General features: G+C 45.6%; 1 protein-coding gene across 1 annotated transcript in view; it reads left to right on the top strand.

Moving 5' to 3' along the window:
* The window catches only part of LOC130385821 (NLR family CARD domain-containing protein 3-like), a 32,366-nt gene extending 18,738 nt beyond the window's left edge, over positions 1 to 13,628 (top strand). Inside the window, exons 10-13 of the mRNA XM_056594533.1 lie at positions 9,696 to 9,869; positions 10,388 to 10,561; positions 12,304 to 12,350; positions 13,078 to 13,628. Coding sequence (XP_056450508.1) covers positions 9,696 to 9,869; positions 10,388 to 10,561; positions 12,304 to 12,350; positions 13,078 to 13,628 — 946 coding nt within the window. The remainder of the gene's footprint in view (positions 1 to 9,695; positions 9,870 to 10,387; positions 10,562 to 12,303; positions 12,351 to 13,077) is intronic.
* Positions 13,629 to 13,878: the final 250 nt, after the last annotated feature.

The following is a 13,878-nucleotide window of genomic DNA, read 5'->3' as shown; positions in this document are numbered from 1 at the left end:
CAAAGCCTCAACAGCAACATTGTGGAGGGTCTATCAAAATAAATATTTGAAAATTGCAATCGTCAAACAAAATGAATTTTAAAAGCTTAATATGTCCAGTATTCATTATTGAAATTACAAAACGTTTATTCACAGATATGAATTGGTTCCAGAATAACATTGTCATATTGCTAAACCAGGCTGAAGAGATAACTCACTATTTTAAAACATTTGTAACCATTTTCAGTACATTTGGTTATATTGATAATATTTGGGTTTAACCAATAGGATGGGTTGATATAGAGACTTCAGAGTCATCTGGGAAGGGTGAGAGGTCACGAGTGAGTGGGAAAAGGAGAGAGAGGGAAGAGAAAAAGGAGGAGAGTACTTTATTCTCTGTAGAGATCGCCCAGCAAAATGATGTTTAAACATTTACTTCTTAGTTGTTTGACGGTTAAAGGAGTACGGGAGAGAGAGTATTTGGGGATGGTTTTATTTGTGTTTCTGTTTGTGTCGCGATGTTTTGGATGGAAACCTTAGTCTTCTCCACTCCCTATAATGGTACCAGGACTTTTTCTTGCACGCCTTAAGAGCGAAGAGTCTATTGTGTTGCAACACTGAGCCCAGACAGGCCTGCACCGTTTATGACAGCATATCACTGACAAAAGGCGCAAGCAAACATGACTTCCCCGGCGAACAACTTAGACGTCCGTGCGCACAAATCATTATTGTAAACACTTTAACTGCACTTGCGGTCAGCAGTTCTTTGATCGCGAGAGCAACAATAAAGCCTGTGAGGCAGGAACGATTCATTGAGCATGCACGTAAAGTGAAGCAGCACAAAACTGACACCCCTACACCCACAAATGCTGTCTTTGCTCTCTTTGTGTTTTCCTGCTTGCTCTGATATTTTTCTTCTCTCAACACAATGTACATAATATTGGAATAAAACTTCTCATACAAAACATCTAAATGCACTGATAACATGTATTACAATACAATACACAATATACTACAATAAATGTAACATTAATATAAAAATTGCTTTACAAACCTGTCGTTTTCTTTTAGAAAAGGTCATCGAATCAGGATGGCTTTTATCTCACTTTATTTGCTAAAGGTTCGGTATGGTATCTATGGAGCTAAAGGAGGGGTATTGTATATGCACGCTTGGAGATACGTTTAGCTGGTCATCTAATAGATCAGGGGTCTTCAATTAAAATTGAAAAAGGTCCAGTTGCTAAAAATTCCTTCCAAGAAAGGTCCGAACCTACCACGTCCTAATAGCCTTCTTTTGCTACAATCAACACGGCATATTACTTTATAATTTCAGATGTATTTATTTTCAATTTCCAAATAGCTTACTTTTAACCATGAAAAACTAGTAAGACAAAGTAACGCATATTAACATTTAAAGTAAACAAAACAGGTTCATTAGGCCTGCAATTCAAGTAAACATAAAAAGTGCATAAGGCCTACATGTGAAGTAAGCAGAACAGGAACACTAGGCCTACACTTCAAATGAACACAAAGTGCATTAGGCCTACATTTCAAGTAAGCAAAACAGGTACACCAGTGCCCTATACCACGAAGCTCGCTGAACATACCCAGGCTTTCTTGGGAAAACCTGGCTCGACAGAGCCACAACTCGCAATCAGTTAAATGGTACCACGAAGCTCACTTTAGATTCAATTAGTTGAACCAGGTTTTCCGCTTTAGGTTCAGTGCGCGTTCGCATGAAAGGGGCGTTTTTTGCGTCATTTTTCTCACCTTTACGATAGATCTAGCAGTCTATATGCGTATAAGTGAAAATATTCTGCATATTGTCTGTAAAATAACTATGCCAAATGCAGAATTGTTAGCCATTAATCCAAATAGAATGATGATGATTTAAAAATGCATAAGCAACGTCCATCCTGCCTTATTCTATCATTTAGGGAATTCACTTTAAATACACCCTATTTAAGAAATGTATGGCATGTTTTCGACCGCTGAGAGGTAGCGGCTCTAGCGTAATGGATTGGTATAAGACCCGAACGCCAGCGACCGGGGTTCAATTTCGCCGGTCTATCATCATGCATTTTACCCCCGTAGATGTGGTGCCAGCACGGCCTTGAAAATATGGGTTCAAGTTCGAAATAAGCACAAAAATATAATTCCATAAGCTTTACCGAATAAGTATTCCATATGCATGAGAATTAGGACTTTTTAAGCTTCGCATAAATTTGCATCACTTGGGAGTCAAACCCCCCGCGCAGAAATTCAAGACTGACTCGCTACCTCCACTAGCACACTGTCACGGAGACACAATGCGCAACAGTAATCATTGTCTAAATAAGGTCCAAAAGGACGATCAAATAACGAACACCCTCTGATGAGAATCTGTATCTCTCATGAAGAACCCCAATTTCGTTGTTTGCACAATGACAATAAAGTCTGAAATCTGAATATCGTCAGACAATGCCAAGGGATCGGTTCTGTCCCGTAAAACCCTGTCTCCGGAGAGACGCCTGTACGAGAAGTGCGCCGGGGTCCACGGGAACACCCACAAATGGTGACGCCATTGTCAGAGGAGGGGCTAGGAAGCTGCGCACGCCGATTTAAGTAGCCGATCTCCGGCTAGACTAAGCCAAAAAACTGCTCCCGACCAGGTTTGGTTGCGAGCATAAGTCACCATGGTGATACAGCAACGCTAAAAGAGATCGACTTTCGTGGTACAACTAACCCAGGCTTGGAGCTCAACATACCTCGCTAACCCTCTAAGCGAGCTTCGTGGTACAGGGCCCAGACCTACATTTCAAATAAACACAAAAAGAGCATTAGGCCTTCATTTCAAGTAAGCAAAACAGTGTCTCAAGTGGTGTTAGACCCAACAGGTCCTCACAGATCTCTTTCTTGTCTTGGTGAAACAATCGCACATAAACTAAAAGCTGGGCATTATCCGAAGACTCATCATTGGCTAAGGATGGGGCACTCTGAACAGCCGCATGAAGCTGTGACAGTGCGTCATCTGATAACATTTCGGATTTTCGTCGTTGCAGCTCACATTGCTTTATTTTTTCACACAATTCATCCCATTGTTTACCTTCAAGTAACGTCTCGGCAGCGGCGTTGAAGCACTCCTTCACAACAGTCGTGTCACTGAAAGTTATTTTATGTTGCCCCAAAATCCATGCAATCCATTTATCAGCGCCACGGTTTCGACACATAAAGACACAACAAAGGTTTTGTACTGCCTTGCGGGAGAATGAACAAGTATTGGTCAGTCCATTCATCTTTAAAATGTCTGTTTTCGGGGTCAACTTTCCTTATTTTCAAGCAAGCCATTTTCTCATTCCAAATCGCTCTTCCGGCAAACAAAAAATTTGATTCACTATTTTTTGAGTGACGCTATTACGCACATGCCGTGACAGACGGAGGGAGGGGGGGAGTTCGGTGAGTGCATGATCTTCGCTCTGTGATGATCATTGCTTTTGGCTGTTTGTATGCTGTACTACAGACTATTCTGCCTTTCAATTTGTATTTCAGTGAGAATTATTTTACTAACACAATCATGCTCTGTATAGTGAAATCATTCTTATTATTTTATATTGGTCATGGGTCCAGATAGGACCGTCACTTGGTCCGGACCGGCCGTTTGGAGATACCTGTAATATATGATCTGCCTCTAAAGCGTCTGATCTGTTCTGGGTAGCTCTCCTTAGATACGGGGCAGGCGTGGCCTCTATGACGTATTTGGCCTTCTCGTATGTGTGATGGTGCTGCCATCTTGTGGCTATGTGCGGTTATTACAGCTTATATGTTTGGTCCTGCTCCCTTGTGGCTATGTGCGGATAATACAGTTTATATGCTGATTTGCGTCACAAACCCTACAAAAAAAAACTAGTAAATACTAGGCCTGCAGCGGATTCGAATTGTATCCGAATCCGTTCGGTTCGTTTACCACAGTTCGGAGCATTCTGGAGATCCGCGGATTTCGGTTTCATGAAGGCATTGCCTTATGTAGCGTATTTTGCCTACTGTAGCCTACGTCCGATACAAAGGGTGTTTAGGACCCAGCGGAATGCATTCTCTCCAGTACTGCCCGAGCCAATGAGGTAGCTGTAGTAGGTTGTTTTCTGAAGTTCAAGCGCACGATTCCTAAATTTAAAGAAAGTAATTGATACAATTATATTCTAAATATACGGGAGATAAATACAAACGGGTGATAAGCGGGATAACGGCCTTCGAGGTCAACCGGTTCGATGGAAATAATGGACAGGTAGAGGCAACTCTGGCTTCATGCTGCGCTCGTCGCCAGAGTTCTAAGCCTCGTCGGCCGTTATCCCTTACATGTGTCAGTGCACCATGTTTTCAAATGCATTTAGGGGAACATTTATTGCACAAAAAAGCCTTGCAAGTTGTCTGATTGCAGTCAATTAACACATTGCAAATAGCCTGTGGGTCTCATTCATTTTTGTGTTTCTCCCCCAAACCCTCCGTCAAAAAAAAGTCTGCCTTTTTACTACCACGGACATGATCCTAATCCGAACCGTATCCGAAACCGAGGCCCAAAACGGTTATCTGAACCGAACCGTGGACACACTGATCCGTTTCACCCCTAGTAAATACCATACATTTTACACCCAATATACAATAACATAAGGATCTAATGTATTGACTAATATATTTTGGTTTAATTAATAAAACACAAAAAAAATCCAAAGGCGGCGGAGTTTGGTGTCAATGGTCAATGGTGTGACCCTAGGAATACCACCGTCTTCTCCACTGGCTGTTCTTCCCACCAGGAACACCTGACCATCTTGTATCGTCCACACTACCTGCCCCGTGAGTTCACGGCAATCATCACCATGGCGGTCTACATTCCCCCTCATGCTTTTACAGATATTGCCATATCTGAGTTGCAGGAGGTGATAAAGATGCAACAGTCTCGCCATCCGTCAGCTGCCTTTATCATCCTCTGGGACTTTAATAAAGCAAAGCTTTCAAAGGGTCTGCCAGAATTTAAACAACATATTAACTTTCTGACGCGCGGAGAAAACATATTAGATCACTGCTATACTATGTTTAAGGACAGTTACAGAGCTGTCTCTTTACCTGCTTTCGGGAAATGGCGGAAGTGGTTGGGAGTTACATCAATCTGCTATACTGCGAGACCATACAGGCTGTCAAAATAAAAGTCTTCCCAAATCAAAAACCATGGGCAGATGAAACTGTCAAGGCAACATTAACAGCGCAGACTTCCACCTATAATGCCGGGATCATTTCAGGTGACATGACTGAATATAAAGTTGCAGCCTATGGCCTGAGAAGGACTGTGAAAGATGCGGTCGCATCTTTCACAGTGGTCGCTGATTTCAAAATGGGTGACCCTGCAGAAGTGTGGAAGTATGATTGACTTTAAGAACAAGCCCTGCTCGTTGAGTAGCTCTGCCCCCTCTCTTCAAGATTCAAGATTCAAGATAATTTATTGTCATTTCAGCCATATACACAGTATACAGTGAAATGAAATAGCGTTTCCCAAGAACATAAGGTGCAACATAGAGCGACAATAATAACAAAAAATCAACAACAACAACAACAACAACATGCTACATATAACTGCAAACCAGTAAAGTGACTGTGTGGAATTTGTAGTGCGGGAATATAAATATACATATGACTGTGTCTGAGTAGTGCGGGAATATAAATATGAATATAATAAATATGAATATAAAGCAATAGTGCAATGGTGCATAAACCACGGGTAACAGAGATGATCAGATCTGTCCCTTAGAGTTGAGGAGTCGGATGGCCTGGGGGAAGAAGCTGTACTGTAGTCTGGTTGTGGCGGACCGGATGCTCCGGTACCTTCTGCCAGACGGAAGGGGGGAGAAGAATTTGTGTGAGGGGTGGGAGGGGTCATCCACAATGCTGGTTGCCTTGCGGATGCAGCGAGTGGTGTAAATGTCTGAGATGGAGGGGAGAGAGACGCCGATGATCTTCTCAGCTGTCCTCACTACTCGCTGCAGGTTCTTGCGGTCAAGTTTGGTGCAGTTTCCGAACCAGGCAGTGATGCAGCTACCCAGGATGCTCTCTATGGTCCCTCTGTAAAAAGTGGTGAGAATGGGGGGTGGGAGGTGGGCTTTCTTCAGCCTTCTCAGGAAGTGGAGGCGCTGCTGGGCTTTCTTAACCGTGGAGCCGGTGTTGAGGGACCAGGTTAAGCTCTCGGCCAGGTGGACACCAAGGAATTTGGTGTTCTTCACGATCTCCACCGGGGAGCCATCAACGTCCAGCGGCTCGTGGTCCCTCTGTGCTCTCCTGAAGTCAACAACAATCTCTTTGGTTTTGTCTACGTTCAGGGACAGGTTGTTGACTTTGCACCAGGTTAGCAGTTGTTTCACCTCCTCTCTGTAAGCTGACTCGTCGTTCTTTTCTATCAGACCCACCACGGTCGTATCGTCGGCGAACTTGATGATGTGATTCGAGCCGTGTAGCGCCGTGCAGTCGTGCGTCAGTAGTGTGAACAGCAGTGGACTGAGCACACAGCCTTGAGGGGCCCCTGTACTCAGAGTGGTGGTGTTGGAGGTGTTTTTCCCGATCCGGACTGTCTGGGGTCTCCCCGTCAGAAAGTCCAAGATCCAGTTGCAGAGGGAGATGTTCAGGCCCAGCAAGCCCAGCTTCGTGATCAGGTGCTGGGGGACGATTGTGTTGAATGCTGAACTGAAGTCTATGAACAGCATTCTAACATATGTGTCCTTTTTTTCCAGGTGGGTGAGTGCTAGGTGGAGGGTGGTTGAGATGGCGTCATCGGTAGAGCGGTTTGCTCGATACGCAAACTGCAGGGGGTCTAGGGTGGGAGGCAGGAGGCTCTTTATGTGCCTCAGGATCAGCCTCTCAAAGCACTTCATGATGGTAGAAGTGAGTGCTATGGGGCGGTAGTCGTTGAGGCAGGACACAGGTGACTTTTTTGGCACAGGGACAATGGTGGTAGTTTTGAAGCACGATGGGATGTTGGCACTGCTCAGGGAGATGTTGAAGATGTCCGTGAGAACATCTGCCAGCTGGTCTGCACATCCTTTGAGCACACTCCCGGGAATGTTGTCTGGGCCAGCAGCCTTACGCGGATTCACTCTGCGCAGTGACTTTTTCACCTCAGCCGTGGTCAGACGTAGCACTTGTTCGTCGGGAGAGGGAATGTTCTTCTCCGCCACCACATCATTTTTTGCTTCAAACCGGGCGTAGAACACGTTCAGCGCATCAGGCAATGAGGCATCGCTGTCACAGGCTGGTGTAGATGTCCTGTAGTTGGTGATGGCTTGGATGCCCTGCCATAGCTGCCGTGTGTCTCCACTGTCTCTGAAGTGGCCGTGGATTTTCTGAGCATGTGCACGCTTAGCGTCCCTGATAGCCCGGGCCAGTATTGCCCTCGCTATGCTCAGAGCCTCCTTATCACCTGCTCTGAAGGCTATGTCTCGGGCTCTCAGCAGTGCACGTACCTCTGCAGTCATCCATGGCTTCTGGTTGGAGCGTGTGGTGATGGACTTGGTGATAGTGACGTCATCAGTGCACTTACTGATGTAACCAGTCACTGATGCTGTGTACTCCTCCAGGTCAATGAAGCCGTCGGTGGTTGCTGCTTCCCTAAACATATGCCAGTCGGTGCACTCAAAACAGTCCTGGAGGGCAGAGATGGCTCCTGCTGGCCAGGTTTTCACCTGTTTCTTGGCTGGTCTGGAGCGTCTGACGAGCGGTCTGTATGCTGGGATCAGCTTGACGGAGATGTGATCCGAGTATCCGAGGTGGGGGCGGGGCTCAGCCCGGTACGCACCAATTACGTTGGTGTAAACAAGGTCCAGCATGCTCGCCCCTCTCGTCTTGCTGATGAATTAAATACTTTTTATACACGGTTTGAGACAGACTGGGGAAAAAACAACTTGCAGATATGGCCGAGGAAATGGCAAAGGACAGGGAGACCCCATTCATTGTCACTGAGAGTGATGTGAGGAGGGTCTTCAAGGGCGTGGATGGGAAAAAGGCTGCGGGCCGGACCAGATTCCTGGGAGGGTCCTAAAATCCTGTGCAAACCAACTAGCCCCAGTGTATACAAAAATCTCTAACACATCCCTGGCCCAAGCTGACGTTCAATCTTGCTTCAAACAGTCTGCCAAAGAAAAATACCCCATCATGCATGAAGGATTAGCGTCCTGTTGCCCTGACATCAGCAGTGGTGAAATGTTTTAAGAAACTGATAAAGAATTGCATCAGTTCCTCCCTCCCCAGCTCATTTGACACCCTCCAGTTTGCGTACGTGAAAAAAGGAGCCGGGATGATTCCATTTGCAATCTCTTACACACCTCTCTGACGCACCTTGATGAGGGGAGAGGGAATTATGTGAGACTGCTGTTTATAGATTACAGCTCGGCATTCAATACCATAATTCCCTCTCGACTGATCCAGAAGATGAGGTCGCTGGGAATCAACACCGAAATATGTAACTGGGTGCTCAGCTTCCTCACTGATCGCCCCAAGGTGGTCAGAGTAGGGGGAGGTGTAATGTCAGGACCCCTGATCCTCAACACGGGTACCCCCAGGGGTGTGTTCTGAGTCCACTGCTCTACAACATCTACACGCATGACTGCATAGCCTCCAGCAGCTCAACCTCCATCATCCAGTTTGCCGATGACACCGTGGTGCTGGGTCTCATCACTGGCAACAACGAGCAGGGTTACCTGAACCAAGTGGCAGACCTGGCACTGTGGTGTCACACCGACAACCCGGCCCTAAATATCAACAAAACTAAGGAAATGGTGCTGGATTTCCGGAGGAAGCAGGGCAGTTTTCCTACTTCCCATCAGTCCCATCATCAGTGGGGAACCTGTGGAGGGTCCCCAGTTTCAAGAACCTTGGGGTGCACCTCACTCAGGATCTCTCATGGTCTCTCCACACACAACACCTGGTTTCCAAGTCAAGGCAGCGGCTGTACTTCCTCCGGCGGCTGAGGAAGTTCAAGGTCTCCACCTCCTACTCAGCAGCTGTGGAGAGCATCCTCACAGGCTGCATATCAGCCTGGTATGGAAGCTGCACTGCACGAGACCGGGCTGCCCTGCAGAGGGCGCTGCGCTCAGCAGAGCGAACCATTAGGTTAAAACTCACCAGCCTGGAATATACATACAGCAAGAGGGTGAGGGCAAGAGCCAGGAAAATCAGGCAAGACGCCTCTCACCCAGATGCTGGCCTCTTCACCCTGCTGCAGTCAGGCAGACGCCTACGCTGCCTTAAAGCTCGGACTGAGAGACTGAGGAGGAGCTTCTTTCTGCAGGCAGTTAGACTGCTTAACTCCGGGCTATAACTGGCACTCTTGCACTTACTGCACCACTTTCTATGCAGTTTTATATTTATATAATTTTTTTATGTTTTCCTTTTTTTTAATGACTGTTTTTATAGCATCACCTCATTAAGGGATGTCTGTTTTTAAATTACTATTATCGATAATTCATTCAGGTTACGGTAATTTGCACAATAAATTACAGAGTGGTGACCGCTTTTTAATTTCACTGCATGTAAAACGTTATTTTTGCAAACATATGACCAATAAAAATTTGAATTTGAAAATATCTCTAATAAAATATTTAAATACAATTCTTTCAATAATTTCAAAAGTAAATGAGTTACTTAAACACTGTTTCTTGCTATTCATGTATTTTAAACACATGTTTTGTTAATTTTGTTTGAAGGCTGAATAACTGTCATCTGTCAGAGAGATGCTGTGAAGCTCTGGCCTCAGTTCTCAGCTCCAACTCCTCTAGTCTGAGAAAGCTGGACCTGAGTACCAATGATCTGCAGGATTCAGGAGTGAAGCTGCTCTCTGCTGGACTGGGGAGTCCACACTGTACACTGGAAACTCTCAGGTCAGTTGTCAGCCTCTTCTTCAAACTGGTTATTCTAGCTTCCAGTAAGTGCTGCTCCTGCCTGATGCATTTCTGTTGCTCTTTTCCCTGCTGACAAAACACTCCCTGGTTCTACACAATGTTATAACCTGTGAAAAAACGGTCTTAGCGTACCAAACACAGTAGACTTCTCATGACTCTAACTGAACAATATCTGATTGAGTTGTAGCTATTGAAAAAGGAGCATTTGTTTAAGATCCTGTTTCACATCCATGTGAAGGAACTTCTGCTGTCTGTGATAATGTAATCTCCCCACTTCCTCTTCCTGTTCTCAGAATCTCAGGGTGACACAGCTTTGTCTCAATAAAGTATCAATAAAGCTTTTTCTTGTCCTCCAAATGGAATGAATACGCTTTATAAATGTGGTTACTTTAGTACAAACGACTCTCAACCAGATACAATAAATGGTGTGTATTTGTGTGTGTGTGTGTGCGTGTGCGTGTGCGTGTGTGTGTGCGTGCGTGCGTGTGTGCATGCAGGTTGTCTGGCTGCCTGGTCACACAGGAAGGCTGTGCTTCTCTGGCCTCAGCTCTGAGCTCCAACCCCTCCCATCTGAGAGAGCTGGACCTGAGCTACAATCAACCAGGAGACTCTGGAGCTACACTGCTCTCTGCTGGACTGGAGGATCCACGCTGGAGACTGGACACTCTCAGGTATGGAGACAGGGGCGGACTGGCCATCGGGAGGTTCGGGAGATTTCCCGAACGGCCGGAAGATTTCAGGCCGAGCCGGCCGGCTGTAATTATTTTAGATTTTTTTTTTATTATTATTATTGTTATTTATTTTTATTATATATTTATGTATTGTTTTTTGTTGTAAAAGATGTAAAAATAAATTAAAAAGTTAAGTAAGCCGTGATTTCGGGTGGCCTGCTGCCGGATATTTGCTTACAGCGCGAAACTGAGCTCTTACCTGACGGTGAAACGGGGCTGATGTATTACTGTCATATTAGAGGGGGGAGCACCCCCACAGTGTATGGGGGCAAAAGCGAGCGGCCAAAGCGAGCGGCCGAACGGCCCCTCCCAACTTGGACTGCTCCGCGGTCTGTCATTTCTGATTAGCTCAGCCTGACACACGGCCGGGGCACTTACTTCTCGTTGATCTCACTGAAGTTACAGAGAAATACGAAATTGTCAAAAAGGAAAAAAGGTGGTGGAGAGGAAAAAGAATTGGGTGGCGCTCAGAAGTTGAGGTTGAAAAGGAAAAAAATGTTAGAGCAAGACGCAGCCAAATGTGCTAAATTAACCAACCTTTTCCGTGGAAAAGCCAATGTTGACGGCGACGCCCCTGTCAGCGAGACCAATGGTGAGGCGGGAACAGGACACAGCAGCATAGCTATGACAGGTGCACTAGCGAGCATATTTGGCAATATAATAATGACTTAAACTAATTATGGAAGTACCAGAGACGTCGGATAACTATTCATAATATTGTAATGATGAGGCATGAAGTAATGATTAGAGAGCGATTTATTAGATACCACCGCTAATAAACCATTGGAACGCTTCAACACCGGTTACCACAGCAACGCACAACAAACCCCGGCCCGCCCCATCTCCCAAACCACTTTCCACTATTGCCTTTAATGTATTGGCCTGCTAAATTAGAATTATTTGTTACTTGTCATTTTCATGCAGATGTAGCTCTACACCGGCAGATTCAGGGTCCAGCAGAGAGGAAGCAGAGCGAGCTCTACATCCAGATTATTTTGATGACAAGCTGTTTGTTTTCCCTAACTATAAAAATCCAACTATATAAGTTAATATCAATATATACCTGGCCAGAGACTGACAGAGCCATTTTTCTAATTTGTCAATGCAAACGTTGGTTAAAAAAAAGCTTGATTAGTGATTTATGTGAAGCAGTAACCAGCAGACAATGTGTATGTGTTTGACCATTTTTTTCCAATAAAATAATTGTATCTTGCACTATTTAGATCATTTTCAGCCTTGATTTACCTTTCTAGGCACATGCAATTTCTAATATTTTGTACATGGACAAGATTGCTTATAAAATATTTCCCAGTGATCTTCACAATATTCTAAACACATGCACATCCCAACATTGACATGCAGTTGCAATGCACATATCCACGGATAAGGACTAGTTTTTATTATTTTACACCCTGGCAAAATTCTACGCACGCTATTCCCGCGGTCTCATAAAAGGCCTCTCCATCCCAAAGTCCCGGGCCAAATTTTTGTCCCAGTCCATCCCTGTATGGAGAGGACAGCTCACCGCTCAGGGACAAAGTCTCCTACAAGGATTCAAGCCGCTACTAGATGAAGTGGTTTGAAGCGGCAGCTGTAACTCATGTTGTGTAGAACGTGATGAGACAGTTGATGATGAAGGTGAATGTTTCAATATGCTGCTCTCACTTTGTTTTCCCCCCCAGTGTGGAGCACGGTGGAGTGCGGAGGCTGAAACCAGCTCTAAAGAAGTGTAAGTGTCTGTTTGATTCATCACAAAACACACTCACTATTGAGATGGAAAGTCCATCCACACAGCAGGAGGTGACGTCCGGTCATTCACATGTGGACTTGTGTATACGTTTGTTTAGCTATGTTTCCCTGTGTTTATGTCTAGTATATTTGTTATAGGTGTGTGTACGTATGTGAACATGTCTATATATAGTATGTATGAACCAGTTCTATGGTATCAACAGTTAGTTTCCAGCCTGTATGTGAGCTCAGCTGGTTCAGTCTGTTGTTTACACAGGTGGATTTCAATGCATGTGTATCGGAACCTTTCAAAGTCTAATATCTTGAAAAGTATGTTGACTATAGCTTAAATATTCCATAGGGGCAAAGACCTCATCATGCTGAACGATTTGATGTATAATATGTGTATGTCGTGTAAATATTACGTTAGTAGATTTAGTTTATACATTTTTCTAGGCTTCAATGTTTGAATGGGATAGCCACTCACACAAACATGGGATTTACATTTATGTTTCACTTGAATGATCTTATAAACAATGTTCACAAATATTTCTAAAGCTGATGATGATGATGATGATGATGATGATCCACTGATGGTCCTGGTCCGGGTCCGGGTCCCCCCCCCCCCCACATGTCATGCTCAGGAGAACAGTACAAGTGATGATGATGATGATGATGATGATGATGAAGAATGTTTCAGCTGCTCATCATGTCTGGTTCTCCCTCAGATGCCTGTGAACTCACACTGGACCCCAACACGGCCCACAGAGACCTCTCTCTGTCTGAGGACAACAGGAAGGTGACGTGGGTTAGAGTTGAGCAGTCGTATCCGGATCACCCAGAGAGATTTGACTACTGGGACCAGGTGTTGGGTAGAGAGGCTCTGACTGGCCGCTGTTACTGGGAGGTAGAGTGGGAAGGATATGTTGATGTAGGAGTGACATACAGAGGAATCACAAGGAGAGGAGGGGGTGGCGACAGCAGGCTTGGAGAGAACAACAAGTCCTGGAGTCTTTATTGTGATGATGATGGTGGTTACTATGCCCGGTACAACGGTATAGAGACAGCCCTCCGTCTCCACGCCGCTGGCTCCACCAGAGTAGGAGTGTATCTGGACCGGCCTGCTGGCTCTCTGTCCTTCTACAGAGTGTCCCCAGGTGGAGGAGGGTCCTCAGACACACTGACACACCTCCACACCTTCTGGTCCTCCTTCACCCAGGAGGACCTCCTCCCGGGGGTGGGGGCCCCCTGGTCATCAGTGTCTCTGTGTCAGTTATAGACGCACACACACACGCACGCACGCACATGAAGGGTGCGTGAGGGGGAGCGTGGGGGGGGTTCAGGGGTAGGGCTGAAGGGGGGCCGGCGGGGCTGAGGGGGGGTGAGGGTGAGGGGGGTTATGGCCTGGTGGCTCATTGTCTCTTTGTCAGTTATTCTCTCTCTCTCTCTCTCTCTCTCTCTCTCTCTCTCTCTCTGTCTCTGTCTCTGTCTCTGTCTCTGTCTCCCTGTCTCTCTGTCTCTCATATCCT

Source organism: Gadus chalcogrammus, chromosome 7 (assembly GCF_026213295.1).
Source record: "Gadus chalcogrammus isolate NIFS_2021 chromosome 7, NIFS_Gcha_1.0, whole genome shotgun sequence".
NCBI classification, from domain to species: domain Eukaryota; kingdom Metazoa; phylum Chordata; class Actinopteri; order Gadiformes; family Gadidae; genus Gadus; species Gadus chalcogrammus.
Note: the sequence above shows the minus strand (reverse complement) of the source record. Positions and strands in the feature narration are given on the sequence as shown.